Genomic DNA, 24,734 nt, shown 5'->3' with positions numbered 1-24,734 from the left:
AAAAGTAGCCTAATTGTACAATTATCAATATTATCTTTAAAATTTTGTTGATAAAGATGATGAAGAGGGTTGGATCTCTATTTATAGATGATGAAGTCGGACTTGACTCTTTTTGAGTCTTCATTCTTGATAAAATTTTGAAATCCATCACCACGTGTTTGGGCAAATTTAATTAATTTTGGTATTTTAAAATTTAAAATTTAAATTTATATTCATAAGGTTCATTTTAATTTTTTTAAATGATTAATTGATTAAAAGATCCCAAATTTGTAAAACTAACCTCTCTCATTTTTTAAATTGAAGAGTAATCCATTTTTTTACATAAATACCCTTCAACATTTTCATTATTTACATGAGTGTTTTAAATAAAAAGTTTATTTTTATAAGAAAAAAGTGAGGGTATTATTGCCCAAAATAAGTATTTTTTTAAAATAAAAAAAATAAGATTGAATTTGCAATTTCATGTTTCTTAACAAAAGAAAGTGGAATGTTAAATTTACAATTTCATTTTTTTTTTGTCTCTTTAAATGGGTTCTCCCTTTTTAAAAATCTCTTTCTCTCTCTATATATTGGAATTTGATGGGAATAATATATAAGATTTAAAAAAAAAATTAACATAATTATTTAATTTATTATACATTTATTACTATAATAGCACCTACATAAAAATGGGAATTTTTTTGAAAATGCTACACTTAAATTTTATCAAATACTAATCTAATTAGTAAGACATTAAATATGAAAGGGTGATATTTTTTTGGACGGTAAAGGATATGTATGGATTACAAAATTTAATGGAAAAGGTAAGGCCTAAAAGTAGTCTTAATAATTTAAAATTTTCAATTAACTTTTTAATGTAATACATCCATAAAAAGTGGGTCCCTTACAGAACACACGATATCATTTAATTTATAATATATTTATTATCTTAATTGAACCCACTTAAAAGGAAAGTAATTTCTGAAACTACATTATTTAAATTTTATCACACAATTATCTAATCGCTAAGAGACTAAGAATGGGTTTCATGATGATTCTAGTAAAAGTTTATAACATTTCTATAACTTGAAATTTTTTTATTAAAAAATTATTTCAGATATTAAAGGTGATGGGTTACAAAATTCAATGCATAAGGAGTGAACCCAAAACTAGACTATTTCATTAGAAAAATATTTTTTGCATAATTTTTAAATTCACAAAAAAAGAAAGTGGGGCCCTCTCATAGAACACATAATTTCAAATTTTTTTACATAATTATTTAATTTATTATATATTTATTACTCTAATAACTCAGACATAAAAATGGGGATTTTTTTGAAAACACATCATTAAAATTTTATCATGAAAGGACGATATTTTTGGAACAAAATTTAATGTAAAAGGTGATGCCTAAAAGTAGCCTAATTGTACAATTATCCAATTGGTAAGACACTAAATATTATCCTTAAAAAAAATGGAAATATACATAATATTTTTAGGGATATTAAAGAGGTTTATGGATGACAAAATTTAATGCAAAAATGTGAATTTTAAAAATAAATATAATTACAATAAAAAAATGATTTAAAATTGATTATATATCATAATTAACCTAAATAAAAAAGGAAAATATTTTGGAAAGTGATGATTTAGATTAGCAAAGCATTGAATGGTATATGAAAAAAAACATATATATGAAAAGTAGGATGGTTTTGGATATCAAAGGATACGTTAGGATTACAAAATTGGATGCAAAACTTGAGGGATAAGAGATGGTGGAAAAGGCCATTTCATTGAATGGCACATCTGGCACATCACATGCAAATAGGGTGTAAGCATTTACTCCTTAGTCTTTCCCACTGGGAAGGTTAAAAGAAATGTTAGAAACGAAGACTCAGACTCAGCTCTAGAGAGAGAGTTACTCTGGTCGTCTCCGTCTTCGACAGGCTACGAGTCGAGCATTCCCTCATCTCTTCGCGACTCGATCTCCCTCGTCTCTTCTTTCAATCGTCTCCAACCTCTGCTGCATCAGAATCGCGGAGGCGGGACCTTGCGGCCGAGGTAGCTTTCGTCAATTCAGGTTCTAGATCACTAAATTTTCTAGTTTTTAGGGTTTCTTTGGTTGTTCTGAAGGGTAACGAGGAGTCAAGTTTGGATTTTATTTAAAATTTTTTTTTTTCATGTTTTGGTTTTGGGAAATTGGGAGCCTGGGCCTGAATGAGCCAAATAGTCCTAAAATTGAATATCTGAATCGCACAATTTCTTGAGTTGTAGGGTTTCTTTTATGCGTTATTTTGCTTTTTGTTGCTCTATTTGGCTTCTGTGATTTGGTTAGAGAAAATTTGGCGGAAATTTTGCTGGGATTTCTGGTCTGAGGCTCGCGTAATTTCGGGATTTTTGAGGTTTCTGTCTTTTTCTGGACGTTTTCTGAAGTGTGGTTACAATGATTTTCTATCTAGATTATGTTCAGCGTCTGTTTGGTTGATGAAAGAGTTGGAAAAGAAAAGAAAAAAAAATTATGTGTTTTCAGTCTTTTATTATTTGTGACCTGAAGAGCAAAAAGGTCCACCTCTTGGAGCTTTGCTTCGATAATCTGGTTTAGTCGAGTCAAGCTTTTTTTTTTTCCAACCAAAACAACAAACAACTCCAGAGATTTAAGACTCACATTTTATAATTTTCTTTTCCTGTATTCGTTTTTCTCTGAACCAAACAGAGCAATAGGGCTTGCTTGAGTTTCTGGAGCTTTTTATTTTTATTTTTAAATTTTTAAATTTGATTCTGTAATCTTCATCGTCATTGTTTTCAGACTTTTAGGTCCTTTTTTGCATTTGAAGTTTTTTTAACATAATAATTTCATTTTTTTTTGGTGGTCTCTTTCAGCGCGTGAGAATTTGATTCAGATTTACCTGAAAGTTTTAATCACAGGAACTCCAATTTGACTTTTTGGCCATGATTTTAATTCTTGTGAATGAATTTTTTTTTTTTTTTTTAAATTTAATTATTTAGGTGGCTTTGGGATACACTTTCTATTTTTTGTTTTAAAAACCAGAAAATAGTAGTTGCTCCCCTTATAAAATGTAGGAATGCTTACAAAAGAAGTAGGGTTTCATCTTATGTTCTTAAAATTGCTATTAAAATTTTTAAATTTAATTTAGTAGAAATTTTTTATTCATATATTTTAAACAGTTTTTAAATTAATATTTTTTTTTAAAGGTAAGTCTATTATTTGTATGAGAGTTCTTATATTTTATATTAGAGTGATTAATATTTTCTGTTATTAAAAAAAAAAATCAGGAAGTGTATCCAAACGTCATGTTAATTATTCATTTATTTTTGCTCTGGATGCAGTGAGAAAAGCATATATTTATGCTTTAAGCATGACGCTTAGAAAAGTTGTCTCTGATTGTTAGATCAATTTTACTCTCTGTTTGTTTCTGAGGAAACTGTGCCGAATGTAATTTTGTGTTCCCACTGAATGAGAAAACCCTAATGGAGACAAATAGCTATGCCAGCTCAATTGAGGGAATGTGTTTTGATCCAGTAGATCTTATTTTTGAAACTCTAGGTTCTTTTCTTTGCCCACATTTTCTCAGCAGCAAAATAGAGCCTTCTACTTCTTCTCATTTTAAATTGGAGGGAAAAGGTGATATGCACTTGTTCTTTTAATCATTCACTCAACCCATTGGTTACAGGATGATTGAAAGTTTGGGTCTGTTGTTTATTAATGTGTTCAAAGTTTGGAAACTCAATTCAAAAGTTTTGAAATTCAATGCTGAGTTTATGTAATAAATTTTGTTTTAGGGTTTTCATTAAGGGGTTTGAGGTTGAAAATTCTGATGCTGAGGAAATAAAGCTACTTGAAGATCAAATTGCTTAGTTGGAAAAATGTTGGAGGGTCCAAAATTCACTGGAATTATAGGAATGAACAACAATGAATATGATCTTTCTCAAGGGTTCTACCATAAGCTCGGTGAGGGTTCGAATATGTCGATAGAAAGTTATGGGAGCTTGCAGACAAGCAATGGTGGAGGCTCTGTTGCGATGTCTGTAGATAACAGCAGTGTTGGATCAAATGATTCCCACACTCGCATCTTGAATCACCAAGGATTGCGCCGTGTTAACAATAATTACTCTGTTGCTGCGAGTAATAACCGTGGAAGAGTCTCACATGGCTTAAGTGATGATGCTCTGGCCCAGGCTCTGATGGATAGTAGATACCCTACACTGGGACTTGAGAATTTTGAGGAATGGACAATCGATTTGGGAAAGCTTAATATGGGAGAGGCATTTGCACAGGGAGCTTTTGGTAAACTGTACAAAGGTACCTATAATGGTGAGGATGTTGCTATAAAGATTTTGGAGAGGCCTGAAAATGACTTGGAGAAGGCACAGTTGATGGAACAGCAATTTCAGCAGGAAGTTATGATGCTGGCCACATTAAAGCATACAAACATAGTTCGATTTATTGGTGGATGCCGGAAGCCGATGGTATGGTGCATTGTGACAGAGTATGCAAAGGGCGGTTCAGTGCGACAGTTTTTGACAAAGCGGCAGAACCGACAAGTGCCTCTGAAATTGGCAATCAAACAAGCCCTGGATGTTGCGAGGGGGATGGCGTATGTGCATGGCCTTGGGCTGATCCACAGGGATCTAAAATCTGACAACTTGCTAATTTTTGCAGACAAGTCCATCAAAATTGCAGACTTTGGGGTTGCTCGAATAGAGGTGCAAACAGAAGGAATGACACCAGAGACAGGGACATACCGCTGGATGGCCCCGTAAGCCTTTTGATTCTTTGCCTGTCTAGATTTGTCTTTAGTTTTTCATTACTCTCTTTTAAAATTCACTGGGATGCTTTGCAATCTCTTGATTTATGGTGCTTTTAACTAGTAGCATAGGACCTTCTCCTCCCTTCACCTCTATTAATTAACTCTTCAACTACAATTGCAATAGTCACAATAGTTCCATCCCCTTATTTAGCTAAATTTCTGTTAGTTATGCTAGATACTACACTCATGTCAGTCGAAACATATTCACATAGGTTTTTTAGATTTTTGTAAGAAGAGAGAATCTTTTTGGTATAAAGGCCAAGTAGCATTAGGTTGATTATCCTTAATAAATTACCTAGAGGCTGCTAAATAGAATTAGGGAGTGAACCGTAAAATAACATCATCTTTTATCCTTTTCTGTGCATCTTTCTAGTGGAGGTATTTATCTGTAGTGTTCCAGTGATATTATATTATATGCTAAGATATTTTATTTCCTTAGAACCCTTATCCAAAAGCACCTAATGCTAAGGACTTTTTTTTCCCCTTTCTGAATCAAATTGGACACTTTAACTGTCTGTCTACTAGAAATTTAGGACATACCATATCCAAAATTCGTGATTTAGAATTTTAGCTTCTACTCTCTCTTTCTCAACGGCTTGTAGTTTTGTTAGGTAATATCACGAATTTCCAATAACTGATATAACAGTGTGGCATCTTGTGTATTTTGATTAATTCCATGTAAAATATTTTTATCAGCTCAATTGGTGGACTCTCTGTTATAGCTGGCATTTTAGTGGAATGATAGGTAATTATCAGACTAGGTTTCCCATATATGATCTTTAAGATTTTCAGGTTTTGCCTTTTAATGTCCATGCTTTCTGTGAACTTGGATTGTTTTGAATATTCTTGGATTTGGATTTCTTTCCTCCTCATGTGTCCTTCTATCTTTTTATATTTAACAAATGTAAATATATCTGATTTCTAACGTAATTTTTAATTTAATGTCCCTTGGGGGGTTTTATCTTTTAATCATAGTGCAATCATCTAAAATATACGAGCAGTTGATGAAAGCAGTGTGGCATGGAAGGATGGTTTCAAAAAGTTTTGAGACTGTAATGTAAAAATACTAAGTTTGTCAACTTTCTTTTACTTTTCTTTTTCTAGAGGTGACATATGGATTAGAACTTTTGACTGCCCTTAATATTTAAGATTGATTAGTGCTTAGACATATTTAATTTGATGGATTGCATGTAAAATGAGGGAACTCATTAAAGTTCATGTCTTTTTAACTCTCTGTGCTCAGTTAGATGAGATGATTTCAATGTGTTCATAGTTTGGATACTCCAGTGTGGTTGCTGACGTTATGATTAAAGGTCTTATCCAAAATGCCAAATAATTAATGATGTGAATTGTGATGGCACCAATATTCTGCTCAATAATCTAGAACTTCTATTATTTTCCATATATGTATACTGTATTAGTGCAAAATAGGGTATTCTCTATCATATACTTGATTGCCCATGCTGTTACCTTTTTCCCTCCTTTCGTTCCCTAGCTTCCCGATAGTTAATCAATCCCAAAAACCTTTGAGGTGAATAGTTGGAGATACTTTTTTTCTTAGATATGATTTGATGTGCAGACTAAAGAGTGATTGGGCCATTGGACCATAGCACTTCTCCAAAACTGGATCCCTATCTTAGCACAGCCAAAATTCTTTTTCTGAATGAGGTGCTGCTTTCATGATGGCTTCCTGATTGTGAGAAACCATTTAAGAGTGGTTAATTTCCTTGATTTTGTGGAAGAGTTGGATGGTTATATCTTGTGCAGGGGGGTGGTAGTAGATTGAGTGCTATGGCTACAGCATTCTTGTCTGGACCATCTATTTTAGGTAGTTCCATAGATTTCATGCCACCTCAACCAGTGTCCATTTTGGTTTTCCACTTCTTGTCGTGTATTGCCCTTTTGGAGTTAATACTTCACATGACAATAGCATGACATATTATTTTAGGTTCCTGTGAATTAGCTAAAAAAATAATATACTAAGTTGATAAAAATCTCAAATCCGAACCTAATCATTCCGAACTCTGACTTGAACTGTTAAAAAATGAATTTACTTGAATTGCAGATTGTTTTGGTGTTTGGGAGGGGAACAGGAAAGTGGGTTCACCATACTCAAAAATGTGCTATATTTGTGGTTCTTAAAATGCCTTGCATGGGAGTATTATAAGCTACTCCTAGATGCAGGTGTGATTTTGTTTTAATAGTATATGATTAGTGAAACAGTCTCTTTGAAGTGCGGATCTTTGAAATTTGCATCTTTAAAATGCATAATTTTCCAATCTACTTTTCAGAATTTATTACCTAGCAATCATGAAACATAAAAGCATAGTCTGGAACTTAATGTGTCCAGTATCATGTTAAGCTATTTACTAGCTGTGGCCCTTGGCATCATACTTAATTGGTAAGCTACTTAGTAGCGTGTATGTGTGTATTTGTGTTGTTAATTTTTCTTTTTATTTTTTTTAAACAACTAGATTATTAAAATGTGCATCTTTACAGTGTGGATCTTTAGAATTCGCATCTTTAAAATGCGAAGTAGCAGGTTATCAAACTGAATATTGGGTACCAAATTTGGTTTATTTCATCTTTATCTGTATTTTAGCTTGCGTGATCAATATGTAAAGATATCAAATTATGTTGTCTTACTATTAATGAATCAATAAATTTGCTTCATAATCATCAGATTAAATGGGCACGCTCCTTAGACCGGCCCCAGATATTGCAACTTGGTTGGGAAAACAGGTCTGACTTGCTAAACTGGAGAGGGTTTTATACTCAATCAAGATGATAGCGAAACAGTTCAAAAAATTTCGAAAAACAAACATTTTCCTCATGGTCAATAGGGATCTTTTCATGTAGAGTTCCTAGTTGTATTTTTTTGCTGCAGAATGTGAATGGATTGGTTTTGTTTGTTTCACCAGGTACTTATCTTTAGGGACAAACAGTGGACATGGTGAGTATTGATTAGATTTTAATGAAATTACTGTTGTAATTCATAGTGAAGTAATAAATATCGTATATGTATTAGGATGACATGGAGGGCTGTGCTGGGTACAAACAATTTACAGTTCCATGTTATGAACAAGGATCATGCCCAACCCAAAGTTGTTGGGATCAAGACTTTATTGAGTTGCATATATTAAGTTTTTATTGAATATTACTTTTGTTCCTGTGCTAATAAGGGCAGAGGCATAAACCATATTCTCCTATAAGTTATTTGCCTGAATGTTATGGTTATATTTTTAGAATTTTAATGTGGAAAGGTTTAAGTAGGTATGAGATATAATTTCTTATAGAACAGCCTTTGGCATATTGTTGGATGGTAACTTTGTATATATCAGCTTATGTGAAACTGAAGTCATTCAGATCCAAGTCTTTGGGGTTTATGTAATGGTTTCTTGGCGCAATTCGGATCCAGTTGACTGATTTGAGGGTATCTTGCAGCTGAGGATGACGACATTTTTTCATTTATTTTTATTGTAGTTCCTTCTCACAAACTGTCTTCTTTCCTGCTTGTTTTGGATTAGTGGTTTATTGCTGAAGTAACTTCTTTAATTCGATTCACTAGTTATATGCTATGTGTTTTTTGGTACATCCTTTTGTGTAGATGCATGTACTTTTTCCCATTCTTCCTCTGTATTTGTTAGAGAATGACTCGTCCATGCTATTGCTTGAATACAATTTTCTTGATGCCCTATTACAAAATAAAAAAATAAATGGGGTTTCTTGATGATGTCATCTGCTTGTTTCAACTTTTGATGAGTATGCCTTCTTTTATTGTCTTCTCATTTTCATGATTTAGTTTACTGAAGAATAGGCATCTTAACAAAATTTCCATGTATTGAAGTATTAATGCACGCTTTGATCTGCAAATCTCATACCTATTAAGGCCTTAGTGCGTGTACTTTGCTACATTTATTGTTATAAATTTTCAACCTGCTTGAGTGCATTTTCATATTTTCTCAACCTGCAGGGAGATGATCCAGCACAGGCCTTACACACAGAAAGTCGACGTGTATAGCTTTGGGATCGTTCTTTGGGAACTCATCACTGGGATGCTTCCATTCCAGAACATGACTGCAGTTCAGGCAGCTTTTGCGGTTGTCAACAAGGGTGTTCGTCCAATCATCCCCAATGACTGCTTACCTGTTCTCAGTGAGATCATGACCCGATGCTGGGATGCCAACCCTGATGTGAGGCCTCCCTTCGCTGAAGTTGTAAGGATGCTTGAGAATGCAGAGACTGAAATTATGACGACTGTCCGCAAGGCCCGCTTCAGATGCTGTATGGCCCAACCAATGACTGCAGAGTGATCCAGAAAAAAAGAAATTGAACACAGAGCACATAAAGAGAGGAAAAAGGGAAATGCAAAGAAACAAAAAGCAAGAAAAGGTGATTTTATCTTTAGCCTTGTGTATTTATCAGGGTTGATTTTCTTTGGTCAGATAGAAAAAGGAAAAGTTTATGATAAGAATTGCTGGTTTATGGGTTTTATTTTTAATGGACTTCTGTTGCTGAATTTGTATCGTAGAAGAGGAGATTTGATATGTAATTATGAATGCCCTCTATTGTTGTGCTTTGACATGCCTGGTTTAGCAGTTTCCTTTTATCTTTGGTTTCTTTGTTTTTCATTTTTTCCTTCTCAGGAATTATCAGAACTTCTGTTCATCGGATAAAGCCTCCTGTTTTCTTTCCTCCACTGCATTCACAAATGGTTAATAACTGCTCTTGTTGCTTCTGACGTATGGGGTTTGCTTTTCTGTAAAGTTTCTGGCCAAATACTGCACTTAATTTTACATAATTCTATTTTAAGCAATGAATAAGCAAAAAGACTCTTTGGTTAAATTGCCGTGTTTAGCGCAGCGGCGTGCTTGAGCGGGACTCTTTATTCTGGTCATTTTTCAACAAGTACCTGTCTCGGTAGGATCGAAGTCACTTCACGCGGGGTTTTGAATCTCGAAAGAAGTGGGCCAAACTCTGAATCCCATGGTTTCAGAAAGGCCGACTTGTGCAGGATGTTTGGTTTTTCCAAGAATGTATAAAGAGGTCTCTTTAACAGAAAGTAACTTTAATCATCAAAACTAAATACTCTGGATTCGAAGCATGATGCAAGCACCAGTTCTTTTGTCACTCTTCCTTGATTTCCGCCCTTACTGTTTTACAAAAGTCATCCAAATCTGCTAAGAGAGCCCATTTCACAATGATTCTAGTAAAAGCCTTCTTATTATTAATCCATGGGGTCTTTGTCTATAGCACTCTTATGGGAAGCAATTTTATGAGAATCGTTGAAGTGAAAGTGATTTTAAAAGTGTTTTGATATACCTCGCATTCCTATAAAATCGTTTTTAATATTAGTAAATTACCGAAAAGACATAAAATTTAATTATAAAAATAAACTCAATTATTATTTGTAGTAACATTTTTACTAATGCAATATTTTACATTCCTAAACTACCCTCTCTTATTCCTTTCCCCCTTCTCTCTCCTCCCCAATCTCACGTCCCAATTGCACCATTTTTTTATTTTTATTTTCTTCTTTTTTACCCAATCCCCACCCCATATTTTAACATTTATTTTTTTTTATCTCCCTTTTCATCTCTACCCACCCAACCCCCACCCCACGTAAACTTTGTTTTTTTTTTCTTTTCATTTATTTTATTTTTTCACACTCAATTGTTTTTCATAATCTTCTTATATTTTAAAACAAAATAATTTCTTTAAATAATAAATTATAAATTATTTTTTCACCAAAGTATATTATGTAAAATGATTTGATTATATTCAATGTTTTAATGTGAAATTTATAACTCAATTTTTTTAAATAAAAATTATTATTAAATTTTAAAATAAATAATATTTAATTGGAATGGTTTTTTAAAAAATGTATTTTTTATTGTGTTCAATATGACTTTTTTTGTAACCGAAACAAAAATATTGCATATAACTAGAGATTGATAAGAATATGAGCAATGTAATAATTATTTGTGTTTTTAGGTCGCCCATTTTTTTTTTTTTTGATAAATATATATATTTCTTTATAAAAAAAATGAAAGTTATAAATCTTACTTGAAAATTGTTATCAAATAATTGAATTTCGTCATTCATTGTATTTCATATGTGATTCGCAGCCTTAATCAACTAGAATTTAGGTTTAATATGTTGAGAGGAGGTTAGAGAGAGCTCTTTATTAAAAATGGTATATGTGGAAAAAAAAAATGACAAAAAAGTGTTACGTTTAGCAAAAGGGATGTTGCGAATGGCAACCCCCAACATAAATATTATAGTAAATTAATAATATTTTTTAGGACAAAAGAATGTATAAACATTTATGGAATAAGGAATATATAAATATTTATATTTTTAAAAAGTTATAAATAATAATTTTCATGATTATAAGAAGATTTTTAAAAGTATTTGCAAAAAGATTCGGATTAATAACCAAACATTAATAATAAGATAATAATTTTTGAAAGAAAAAAATTATTTTATTACATATTAACTTAAAAAATAATAATTTTTTATCATTAATATAAATTTTTGACAAAAAGTTCTAAATTAATAGAGAAACATTGAGTAAAAGATAATTTTTCAAAGTAAAATAAAGTATCCATTATATATTAGTTTAGTATCTTAAAAAAAAAAAACAAAAAACAAACTTTATAACTATAAGTAAATAAGAAGAAAAAAAAAATCATAGCAAAAAAGGGGACACTGTCTTCTTACATATTATTGTTATAACAAAAGATCACTAAGAGATAAAAGTATTTATAATTCGATTACATTCTTCTTCCATCTCATGCATGACATAAACCATCTACCTCATTGTATAAACCCACTTTGTTCCCCTATTCATAAGGTGGAAGGAAAGTGTAATGTTTAAATTTCATATCTATTATAGTATTGATACTTATGAAATTGTGAAGTCATTAAAGCAACAACAATCTTTACTTATCTTACAAAAGGAAAACTAGGCATTTCTCCTTGCATTCTTCATGTATTCTTCAAAACAACAAATGTTCTCTTAATTGTTCACCTCAAAGATGAATGTTTATGATTAAATATTTCATTCTAACCTTTTGGTAAACTACCCCCTAAAAAATCTAAGACAAACAACTTTAATACAATGTCAAACCATCTAAAATACATATTCACAGTATTAAAATCTTTCTTGAGCCATATTATTGTAAAGTCCATGACCTATTGTAGTGAGAAATATTACTAAAGCCTCTATTAAGGGCACATCCAAACTTTCTTTTAGACCATACCTTTTAATAAGTGTTTCAAATAAATTCATTAACATATGTTTTACCATTCTAAATTGCTCAAAACACCTAATTTCATGACCATTTAAGACATCCACTACAAACTTATGTCCTGCGTAGGAATAAGTTCTACAAGGTTTCTTTTCCTTTGTAGCTAGTAAGTGTTATAGTTGTATCATATCTTGCAAGCACCAATTGATAAAAATCATTTTCATCATTGCTTTCATCTTCAAAATTATGTTGGTTAGTATCATTATTATTAGAAGACATATCTATAAAAATAAAATAAGAAATGCATTAATAAATAAAAATAAGATGTATTTTCTATTAATATAGTTATATTAAAAAAGGGTAATTTTCGTTGATAAGCACACTCATGAAAGACCATTGAAGTTTAGAATTCTCATAATTTCTAAATCTCTCTCTCTCTCTCTCTCTCTTTTTCTCTCTCTTTCTCTCTCTCTCTCTCTCTTTTTCTCTCTCTTTCTCTCTCTCTCTCTCTCTCTCTCTCTCTCTCTCTCTATATATATATATATATATATATATATATCTATAAAGGAACCTCAAAGAAAATGTCAAATCACCAAAATGAAATATCAAAAAGAATAATTGAGGAAGTACACATAAAAAAAAACTGTTAAGCTCTACAAAATTTTGTAAGAAGTTTACCATCAAGCCTATAATAACATTGACAAGTGATGAGAAATGAACAAAAAAAAAAATACAATATTCAAACTAGGATTACCCTATTATTACCCATAATCTCAAAAGTTTCAAGGTACTAACTATTTGCATACAAGTATATGATTCTATTTGGCTAATAAAAAAAATAAAATAAAATTAGCTCATACACCCCTATTTTCCATCCATGTCATATTCAAAAGTGATGGTTCGTTGTCCAACATATAATTTAATATTGCAATTTCCCCATTTTTCATTTCTATTATCAATAACTTGACTTAACAAATTTTTGATTTAGAAGTATTGACTTGTGAAATCAAATACATTGTAATGCTCAACAAACAATCACAAGTTTTATAGAAAGAAACAATTAAAAGGACCAAGTAAGGGCACAATGGCTTCCCCACTCACACACCAAGCAAACCAACATCTTCACTCCCCCCATCCCCCCCAATATTAGGTAATAAACATATGTTTCAACATCATAACAAAAAACAAACAGTTGAAATGTCTAGATTACTCCATTTCAAGCCTTAAATCGTGTGGTGCATACTACTACAATCCTTTGTGTTAGCCCAAGGGTTCTTCTAATTAGGTTTTGATGATAACAAACCATGGTTAAGTTACTAATTGGTTTGAATTATAAAGAATTTCGAGTATTAATTTGGAAATTCATCAAAGAACCTAATGGATGCAAGATCAAGACTTTTGGAAGACCTTTAATCATAGGAAACAAATGTAAAATGAATGCATGGGTGCACTTAGGTTTTATATATCATTTCATACATCTTTGAAAAACTCGATTTATTATTTAAAGTTACAGTTTCATCAAAACCCAAATTTTATCAAATAAACCTTTGGCAGATCACTTCAAAATTGACATATTAATTTACCTAAAGACCCTGCCTAAGTGTGAAGAGAGAATACCAGAAAAAATAGGTTTTCGGGCTAAAAAATGGTGAACCGGTCAAGGCACTGGCCAATCGACTCAACCGACTAGGGGTACCAATTGACCAGTTCCTTTTTCCTAGTCGAGGTCCGATCGAGGAGTGCAAAAAGCACTTTCTCTCTTTCAGTAGCCTTTCCTTCATGATCAAGGTATTTGCCTTCCCAGTCAACCTTCGGTCGATGTCTGGTCGAGGATAACAGTCACCTGCTAAACATTAAATGCTCTAACGGCTAGTGAACCGGTCGACCCCTAGCTTGATCGATTGAGGTTGCTTTTTGGTTTTTGTGGCTCCCGAGGTTAAAAACCTATAAATAGAGAGCTTCACTTCATTTATGAGCAAGAGAACACCTACATTTATTTGTTTATCTACTTGTTCTTGCCTTAAAAGCTCTCATTCTTTTCTTGGTGCATTAAGTCTCCATTTGCATATCCTTAAGTGCATCTTTGTGATTCATCCTAGCCTTAAGTTGTATTTGAGTTATTGTTGAGCTAGGTTGAGAGATTTATTCTTGTTAATTGAGTATTAAAGTCTTCAAGCGAGTTGAAACTTGAAAGCATTGTATAAGAGCCCATTGGAGTTGGAATCCAAGCGTAAAGTTGATTAGAATCTTGGTTGAAACTTTAAGTTAGTGGAACCCTCACTTAGTTAGGAGCTTGAGGAGAGTGGACGTAGGCAAGGAAGTGTCGAACCACTATAAAATTTGAGTTTGATTTCTCTAACTCTATCTCTTTATATTTGCTTCTCTTGTGCTTAAATTTGTTGTGTTTAAAAAGAATTTTTTTAAAAACCCAATTCACCATCCTCTTGGGTGTTTTTCTCATTTAAGATTAGCCTTTATTTTCTCACTTTGCATATAGATCTAGGAGCATTAAAAACATGCTTTTGATATGAATATTCCCAAATCAATTGCAATGAAGATGATGGTGCATATCTCGGAAACCTCACATTCTTCTACCTAATGGCTTTCTCTTAGATCTTGGCACATGAAGATGGTAAAATCCTCTTTATAGGGATGAAGGTTAGAGCTTTCTCTCTTTGGAAGATAGAATGATTGAATAGTTAAGAGTGTTGAACACTAAGCCCCTAATGGGGTTTGCTTAAGTGACTTGGGCCCATCTTGGGCTTGTGTCATATAATCTAGCCCGCTAGGTCCTAATTAATTAATTAACTCTATTGGACTTCAGTTAATTTATTAACATAATTTAGAAAGACCATTTATTAGCTCTATTGTAATCTTACATATTTACTAAAATGCTCTTATGAACACATATGAATAATGAACCTAAGTATCCTTTAAAAAAAGTACTATCATTAAGGAATATGAGCTCGAGCATGGACCATTTGAACTTATAAGAAAATACTAACTCCCTCATAATCCAATTTTATAGTTGATTTAACATCCCACTACAGAGAGCCAATTGCATACCAGTATCCTATGATATTAAATTAAGATATAAAACTTAGGTTTATGACCTACTAATGACTACATGCAAACTTCCCATGAACTAACGTCCACAATCTAATAAGATGAATGTTATTAATATCTTAAGATTATCTCTATAATCCTTAGGTTTCAAATCCTCCTATTGTTTGATCAATTGAGATACTCTAGCTCTTCAAGAGCATATATTAAATTCTACTTAAGGAATCACTATGACCATAGTTTTCATGATCTCATGTCTTTAGGATCACTTAAGGGGGGACACATAGTCTTAAGCCCATAAGATATCATAGTGTCTATATTAAGAATGCTTCTTGTCATTTGCCTTAATCAATAGTGACTCAATCCATATGGAATATATTGTAAAGAATCCTAGACTCCCATTCCCTACCCTTGGAACAATTAGGGTGCATGAAGATCTTCCTAAGTTTCTCATGATCCTAGCACAATGGAAAACATGTTATCAAAAACTAACCTAGATCTAGAGATTATTGATTTACCATAAATCTAGATGTTCCTAAGTTAAATCCTATAGGTGAAGAGATGTGTCAGAAACATGTTTGTCATCTTAAATCTCAAAAACCCAATGATCTTCCACCTTGATGTCTCTTTTCTTGTATCCTAGCACTAGAGAGTTGGAATCCTATCCAAAGTTAGTGGTTAAAGCTCTCTTTTTCTTTAGAGTGAATAAAATGCATGACTAAAACCCTAACCTTAAACGTGGGTATTTATAAGCCTTTAGTAGACTTAAGTAACTTAAGTTCATCCTAGGCTTAGGTCACTTAACCTAGCCCACTTGGGTCCTAATTGATTAACTAGCTTATTTGGACTCCAATTAATCAATTAGCCTAATCTAAAGAGACCATTCACAAACTCTTATGCAATATTGTATATTTACTAAAATGTCCTTATGCACACATGTGAATAAAGAACTCAACTAACTCTAATAAACTGTGTTATCAAGGAATACAAACTTGAGTAAGGATTACTAGGACCTATAGATAAATACTAACTCCTTTATAATTCAATTTTGAAGTTAACTCAACATCCCAATATAAAGATGTTGGGATAGAGCCCTAAAAAACATGACATAATGTAACATATTAAGATTCATAAATAAATTTATATATTTATGATTCTAATTCCCTTGTATTATCTCATTTTCATTAATTGGTTGTCCAAGTATTCACACCCATATCACTTGCATTATACATGACTTTGATGTATTAGGAGTATAAAAGATCCAAGTCACTGGTTCTTTGCAAGATGATAAGTGGTTCATATTTGGTTCATAGATTTGGGCAATCTAGTAAAGATTGTAGTGTACTAACAACATTAGACAAGACCTATGATGAATCATGACATTGGCTATTAGATAGTCATGATTTACTAAGCTACTATATTGCATGAACTTTCAACCTTGAGAGGATATTAAGCTTGTGCAAAAATGAAATAAAAGTATAAACCTTCCATTTTGTCCTCTTAGCATATGTGACACTATGTGTTTTCCTCTACTTCTCTCTTGACTCATAGTTATCCCTTGGTAGCTTGTTGACTCTCATACAATTTACTCCTTCTAAGCCAACCTATGAGACCCTTTGTTGAGGGGTTTATATGGACCTTCACTATGACTTTGGTAGCCCTAAGTTAGATCTAAGGTTTTCCTTTTTTCTTTTTAGGATAGCTCATTTAAGTACACTTTTTGGACATTTAGACACACCTTACGTCACTTAGAAAATTTTCTAATCATCCTAGGACACTGAGCCCATTTAGATGCACTCAGGTCACTTAAACACCTTTTGAGGGTTGGAGAACTTTTAGATAATTCCCCACTTAGGTCACTTAGATCTTTCCTAGGATAGTCTCACTTAGGTACTTTTCTAGGCTTAGTTCACTTAGGTTTTTTCTTAAAGTTGATTGCTTGATTTTGAGATTAGGTGGGTATTTGAATTAATTTTGATTTTTGATTGCATGAGATGAATTTTGATTTTTTTTTTTAATTATTATTGCATTAGTTTAGTATTTTGATTCTTGATTCCATGTGTTTGATACTTTTGTTTTTTAAAAATTGCATGAGATTGATGTTTTGATTTTTAATTGCATGAATTGATATTTTGATTTATATATATATATATGCATGTGATTGATTATTACTACTATTATTATTATTGTTTTAAATTTTTATTTTTGCATGAGGCTTTGGTGGCTATGCATATATTCAATGCTTTGGCAAGATTGAATTTTTTTAATAAGGGAAGGTGAGGTTGTGGCATTTACATCATTAGAAAGTTCGGATTTGAGTGGGATTCTCTTGAAGACGACTACCACTTTTTTTTTTTTTAGGAAGGAGAAGATTCTTTTGGGAAGTTCATGACTGCATATCAAGAAAAAAAAAAGGAAGATCATGGTTGGATATTATTTTTTGGAAAGAAAATTCACGCATGAGAGAGTTTTTAGGAAAGAAGACCCCCTTTAGGAGTCCACGGGCTGCCACTTACCATATGTGGATTAGGAAGATGTATTTGAAAGTTTAAAAGGGGCAAGGATTCTTAAAGAAAAGATATTACTCATGGTTGAGGGAGAGATTATGAGACTTATCACGTCATTGGAGAGATAAGGAAGGTTTGAGAGAACTTGCCCATCATATGCTGAGCAAGTTTAGGTATTTTAAATATAACTTTGGCTATAGATATCGAAATGAGGTAATTCTTGAAGCTATGGAAAGTTAATAGAAAGGGCTACAATCGCAGTTAACAACTAATCCTAAATCAATCATTATCAAGGAGCAAATATCTTGACAAGGTTTGGGAGAACTTTCCCATCATATGTTGAGCAAGCTTTGGTATTTTAAAGATAAATGTTACTACAAATATCGAAACGAGGTGACTCTTAAAGTTATGGGAAGCTAAGATAGAGGGGTACAATTAAGATGCTAACAACTGTTTGGAATCAATCATTATCAAGGAATAAATCTCATGAAAATGTTTGAGAGATGTCATGCTCCAAAACCCACTCCAATGGAATGACGGTCATTTCCCACTTCAAGCCTGAAGGCTTAAAGTGGAAATAACACAAACATTCATCTTGTAACTGGATGATCTCCAATTACCAAATTTATGTTCAAAGTAGTAAAATAAATAAACTCTATAATCCTCAATTCTCAACTTTTAAACTAATACACCAACCAAAGTGTTACTGTCCAAATAACTCCAAACTCAAATAATTTAAATGAGAATTAAATTTTAATATCCAAACAATTTCAAAAATAAAGTTTGAACCAAAATCCTAACAAAAGAAAATTCGCCAACCTAACCATCACTCCTCACCCAAACTAAGAGTGCCTAGAAAAAATTTTCAACAAAGATGAATGAGCTCAAAACCCAATAAAGAATATCAATACAGTTTTATGGATCAAACATTTTCAATTATAATTACAAGTAGGAGATATAATGTATAATCATTTTCATAAAAACTTTTGAGTTTAACATGCTAATACATTTAAAAACTTTTCAACCAAACATTCTCATATTTATGTCAAAATAATTTCATATCAAAACCAAATCAAATATATTCAAAACATCTTTACTCTAGTTATTGAATAACAAATGGAGTCTAGTTAGATGGGACTTCACAAATGAGTGATTAGCCTCAAATTTGTTCCTTTTAACATGGACAAAAACGAAGGTCAACAATTATAACCCTTTGAATAGGGTCATATAAATCAAAATCAAACACTTTATTTCATTAATGCAAACTTACAAAACAAAACATAATATCTCCATAATTTTCATTTTTTATAAACAAAGAAAATGCGCAAACATATTTTTCGTGCAAAACATATATTTGATCTACGCATAGAAATAAAAATAAAAAATTTCATAATTCAAAATAACATATAAAATGATTTTTTTTTTTAAACAAAATATGTATTAATTTCCCTTACCTCAAAGAAGCACTAAAAAATCTTGAAGAATTTTGCCCCAAAGAACTTATTTCAAGCCAAACAAAAATAAATAAATAAATAAATAACTATTACTATTAACTATTTATCTAAAATTTATAGGTGTGAGAACTCTAATAATTTTCTATGTTATGTCACCTATATTATTTTTAACTTACCAATCAATAATAATTTAATACGTGAATTTTTAAATTATTATAAAAGTTGGATCCTTTCCAAAATCTATTCTCAAGATTCTATTAATATATTACTATTACTAATATTATTATTACTATTTAACTAAATCTCTCAAACATATGTTATTTCTATTTATTGCATTAAACTATTATTATTATATTTCAATTTGATAAATTGTTTTTTTTTTTTTTTCTAATTTCTAATTTATATAATATTCTTGTTTGAAAAGTTTGTTTTTAAAAATCTTCCATATTTACTTATTTGTTTAAAGTAAATTTCTCCAAAACTCATTCCTTTTAGTTAAACAAATAATTTTTCCTATTATTATTATTATTATTATTATTATTATTTCCAACATCCAATTTCACTTAACCATAATTCCATCAACTTGACCCTGTTTTTTTATTACTCTCCAAGCCACCAACTAAACCCATGATTATTATTATTATTATTATTATTTTGCTTTCAATACCCTACAACACCCTAACATCCTTACCATACCTTCCTTAAACCCTTACATACATATATGTATATTTTCTTCATAAGCATCCACAATTCTCACAATTCCCACAATTTTTACTATTATTATTATTATTTTCAGCCTCTAACTTGCAAACCACCCTATAGTCGAACACCAAATTAATTTTTCTTTCTTTCTAATTTAACGCCTACAAAACGATTGATTGATTTATTTATTTATTTTCTATTCAATTAAAATTTTCAAAATTCTTATCTTTATCAATAAATCAACATATATTCATAAATTTTCAAACTTTTTTTATTTAAAAATTAAATAAACAAACCCTAATATAGGTTGAAATCTCTAAAGTATTTAAAACTAATTAACGAATATAAAATAATAATCCAAGGATTAAAATCTTACCTGAAAATTGATCTTTAAACTCTAAACCTCCAAATTTTCAACCCTATGTTGCCCTAGTTTTCTAATATGTTGATCTCCGTATAAAAGTGTTTCTGTATAGAAAAGATAAGAAATATCTAATTTATACGTAGGGATTTTAGATACGAAAAAGCTTTTTACCTTTATTAATTTAATTTTTTAAAATTATAATTTCATCCTCTAAATTGGATTTGGGGCATCACAGGAGAACTTTCACATCATATGTTGAGCAAGTTTTGGTATTTTAAAGATAGAAAGGGTTACAATCGATTTTTGACAACTTTTCCTAAATCAATCGTTATCAAGGAGAAAAATGGGTGACAAGATTCGAGTATAGAAATAACCTAATTGGAGGATTCTCTTGGTAAGAAGAGAAGAAGACGATAACTGGACATAAAAAGGACACATCAAAGAAAACTCTCCACCCATGTGCTTCATGGTTCAGGTAAGTTAAAAAGTTTGTTTAGTTTTATTTTTGATTCATAGTTTGAAAAGACTGAATTTTTATTAGTTCTAATTTTGATTCATATTAGATTGAAAGGATTGATTTTTTTCTTTAGTTTTAATTTTGTATTCATATTAGATTGAAAGGATTGATTTTTGTTTTTTTTTAGTTCTAATTTTTTATTCATGTTAGATTGAAAAGATTAATTTTTTTTTTAGTTTAAATTTTTTATTCATGTTAGATTGTAAAGATTGAATTTTTGTTTAGCTTTAATTTCAATTTATGTTAGATTGAAAATGTTTGAATTTGGTTTAATTTTAATTTTGATTCATAAAGATTGAGAAAGTTTGATTTTTTTTTTTTGTTTAGTTTTAATTTTGATTAATGTTAGATTGAGAAAGTTTGAATTTTTGTTTAATTCTAATTTTGATCCATTATATTAGATTGAAAAACTTGAAATTTTTGTTTAGTTGAGATTTGACTCTTGTTATTAGATTGAAAGTTGGGATTTTAATGTTAAATTTGATTCTTGAAGTTAGATTGACATTAGATTTTTTTAGGTTGGTTCAATTCTTGAATTTAATTTGAAATATAGAGTTTTTGGATAGTTGTTTTCATTTTTTATTTTTTATTTTGGATAAAAGATTGAAAGTTAAAATTTATTATATTAATTTTTGATTGTTATTCTCAATTTATGTGTTTGATTGGTCTTTGATAATTCTTAATTGATTTCATACTACCTTATTTGATCTAAAAATTGTTAATTCTTTGCGTTGGTGACCCTTTGCTTATTTTGATTTTTTTTCTTTTTAGGTCTTTGAAAAGTAATGAAGATTGGTCTCCACTCCCACCAATTTAGTTTGGCTAGTTGTTGAAATTTTATTTTGTGATTCCGTTTTCTTTTAGCCTGTTTGTGTGCAATCCTTATGCTTTGTTATTTGCAAATTCTAATTTTTAATTTCTTTCAACAAAGAAAAAATTTTCTAAAAATAAAAATCCTAATTACAATTCATTTAAAAAATTCACTAAAGCTCTTATGATCATTTTTAAAAAAAATATGCAAATAGATTTAATTCGGTTCACATTCTCTTCTTTGTTTTCAAAAATTGTAATTTTGAAGGGAACATGAATTCAAGCTCGTAGTCCCAAATAAATGGGCTAATTCTTAGCCTTGATGAGTTGTATCAATACTTATGCGAGGTTGGAAATCCATAGTGTAGTTTTGTGTACATCAAATGGGGATTTGGTGAAACCCTAACATGAAAATCATTTTTCAAAAACCTTTTTTTGTTAACTTGTTCAATCTATTGCATCTCTAAAATGAAAATTTGATTTGAATTACTTATAATTTTTATAAAAAAATTTCAATGGTTCCATGGTATTTTAGACTTCTTGAACTTGAATTTAAGACTTTGTTTGAGTTAAAAAGCTTTTTTGAATAGAAGATATGAATGAGTCTTTTAGGTGGTTTTGTTTTCATCCAGTTTTGGACACCCAAAATGTTTTTTTAAAAAACAAAATTTTAAATGACTTTGTAAATTTTCTATGATATTTTTCATATTGGACTAATTCTGGACAAATAACACATTTATATAATTTAAAATTTGTTTTGCATGCCTTATGTTTATTATTATTATTATTATTATTATTATTGTAGACTAGACATCTTTATTGATTTTTTTGATTTTTTTTAATAATTTTAGGGGACCTCTAGTTATTTTTGAAAAATTAGATAATGCATATCATTGCTTTCTTATCAATTCTAGACCTTCTATAACTTTTGTAATTCTGGAATTAATTTAAGCCTTGAATGATTATTTGGTCATGTGAATGATAGACTAGACATGTAGAAGATGTTCCTTAATTTATTTATTTTTTAATTTAATTCACATTCTAGATATTTTTTTAAGATTTGTTTCGTGAAGACTTCTATTTTGATTGCATGTTGATGGTCTTATACTATACTTGACACATTATTTATTCTAAATATATTTGGCATATCTTGAATTTTTTACTTGTGTTTTGTAATATAGACATGATGAGGTTGTTGTATGATTTTTTCCATGATAAGATATTACTTTTAGATATTTATTTAGGATTTTTCTTGTGAAGGTCTCTATTTTGAGTTTGTTGGGTATTTGAAATAAGTTATCCATTTTGACATCTTTAGTTCACTGGTAAATTAATCTAACTTTGGTTATGTGTTATAAACATGTCATACAGGGTAGGAAAGCTTTTATTTAAGTCTTAGGATCATTGTTGGTATTTTATATGATTGCATTTGGCAATTGCATGTTTATTGGAAATATTAACCTGGGTGTCGTATATTATTCGAATTCCTTAATTGTTACTTTAAGTTCTAATACATCATGTAGGATATGAGGTTTTAATCATGATTACTTCTTCTAAGCTAACTTTTTCCTAGCTATATGCAAGCGCATTGCAAATTGTGTATGTTATTCAAGTACGTCCCTTGCACTTTCTACTTTTTAATTTTATATGAAACCTTTTTGTGGACTTTCTAATGTATGATATTGTTTTGATTTCTTTTATTATTGATTGATTATTTGAATGGATCAAATGCATGTTATATGCTATATTTGTTAAACTAACTTTGATGTTTTCATGCAAGCACTTTGGGATGTAACTCAAGTATGCCAATCTCCCTTTCTCATTTGAGTGTTTCTTTTGGTATGATTTCTTTGTCATGAATAGCATGTTGTTTGGCTTTAGACAAAAAAATTACCTTTTTTTTTTTTGGTATCCTAACCTAGTTACTAGAGACCTTTTATTTAAAGCTTAGAGGGGTGCTACATTTTTAAGGTACTTTCCCAATAAATAACCTTGTCCTTAAACCTAGACTCAAGATTATCAAAGACATTTTTCCAAAAGTTTAAGGAGTAATTTTTCTTTGGGTTTTAGTTTCTTATTTTATTCTCCTTTTGAAAAAAAAAAAAAATAAAAATATGACTCCAAAATATTTTCTAAAATTAGTTTTTTCACAAATAAATAAAAACGAGTCTCATCATCGAGTAGGAACGCATGTGAAAAAATGCAGGTCCATAAGGAGGCTTTTACATATTACCTATGGATTGGGTCATTATTGACAGAATCAAGACATTGAGTCTTGTTTGTATATTGACAATTTTCTTTCTTCTAATGTTTGGTCATAAAAGTCTTTTTAGATAGAGACCTACTCTTCATTGAAGATCAAAGGTTGTTGTTCATTCAATTGGAAAGTCACAAGTACATCAAATAGGTTTGGCTTATGACAAGTTAGACTTTTAAGAGATATAAAAAGGAACAATACCTTTTTAATTAATGAAAATTGATTTTTTTTTATAAATGTTGAAAGAAACAAGAGACGCTCGAGCAGATAGCAACGCTCAAGCGCTAAGACCACTTAAGTGCTTAGCATTGATCCAGCAACTGAGACACTCAAGCAGCGGTTAAGTGTGCTCGAGCATTCATGTTTAGAAGATATTTTTAAGAATTTCATGCAAATCTTATTTGGAAACTTTATGATACCAAATCTTTTTGGGATATTTTCTTATAAATACCTCTTTATAATCTTTCTAGGGAAATAGATTGGGGATATTTCAAAGGAGTCTCCTTTGAGAGAAAGCTTAATGAGCCATACCATTTATGATCTCTTATTCAAAAGATTCAAGATTTAAATCTAGGGTTGAAGACCTGCATCCCTTCAGTGAGAATAAAAAGTATTCATTGAAGCAATCAAAGGTTGTTGTGTTATAAACGTGAATCAAGTTATAGGTACTGGAGAGTAAGTTTTTAGGACAAAACAGTTAAGGAAATCTATGTAACTTGATCTCATATAGTGGATTTATATTAGTGATCTTAGACCTTGTGGTTTTTTTATCTCCACAATTAATGTGAAAGTTTTCCATATTAATGTTCTTGTGCCTCATTGCATATCTTTATTATCTTGCTTGCATTACCTGTTATTGAAAGAAATGATTATCCCTAACTTCTCATAAGGAAAAACTAAGTATAATATATAAATATTTATTTAAAATTTTTAAATGCACCCATTCACCCTCTCTCTGGGTGTCACCTTATTGAACTTTAGTTTTTCAAATGAAAGTTG

General features: G+C 30.6%; 1 protein-coding gene across 3 annotated transcripts; it reads left to right on the top strand.

The window, feature by feature from the left end:
* The first annotated feature begins 1,873 nt into the window (after nt 1-1,873).
* LOC117925141 (serine/threonine-protein kinase STY13-like) lies at nt 1,874-9,502 on the top strand. 3 transcript variants are annotated; one of them, XM_034844030.1, is made up of 4 exons: nt 1,874-2,040; nt 3,781-4,757; nt 7,730-7,761; nt 8,782-8,839. In XM_034844030.1, exons 2-4 carry the CDS (start codon nt 3,865-3,867, stop codon nt 8,787-8,789), a joined length of 933 nt encoding a protein of 310 aa, XP_034699921.1. In that variant the 5' UTR covers nt 1,874-2,040; nt 3,781-3,864; the 3' UTR covers nt 8,790-8,839. The 3 variants fall into 3 exon arrangements, with proteins under 3 accessions (XP_034699921.1, XP_034699919.1, XP_034699920.1); XM_034844028.1 differs by lacking the exon at nt 7,730-7,761 and having other exon boundaries at nt 1,876-2,040; nt 8,782-9,502; XM_034844029.1 differs by lacking the exon at nt 7,730-7,761 and having other exon boundaries at nt 1,876-2,059; nt 8,782-9,502.
* The last annotated feature ends 15,232 nt before the right edge of the window (nt 9,503-24,734 follow it).

The sequence above is a fragment of the Vitis riparia genome, chromosome 11, assembly GCF_004353265.1.
Source record: "Vitis riparia cultivar Riparia Gloire de Montpellier isolate 1030 chromosome 11, EGFV_Vit.rip_1.0, whole genome shotgun sequence".
Classification (NCBI taxonomy): Eukaryota; Viridiplantae; Streptophyta; class Magnoliopsida; order Vitales; family Vitaceae; genus Vitis; species Vitis riparia.
The sequence above is the reverse complement of the archived record's forward strand: the minus strand, read 5'-3'. Positions and strand labels throughout refer to the sequence as shown.

Coding starts and splice junctions, on each gene's coding strand:
- LOC117925141 (XM_034844028.1), top strand. CDS start 3,865: ATGTTGGAGGGTCCAAAATTCACTGGAATTATAGGAATGAACAACAAT. Junction 4,758..8,781: donor ACATACCGCTGGATGGCCCC/GTAAGCCTTTTG, acceptor CTCAACCTGCAG/GGAGATGATCCAGCACAGGC.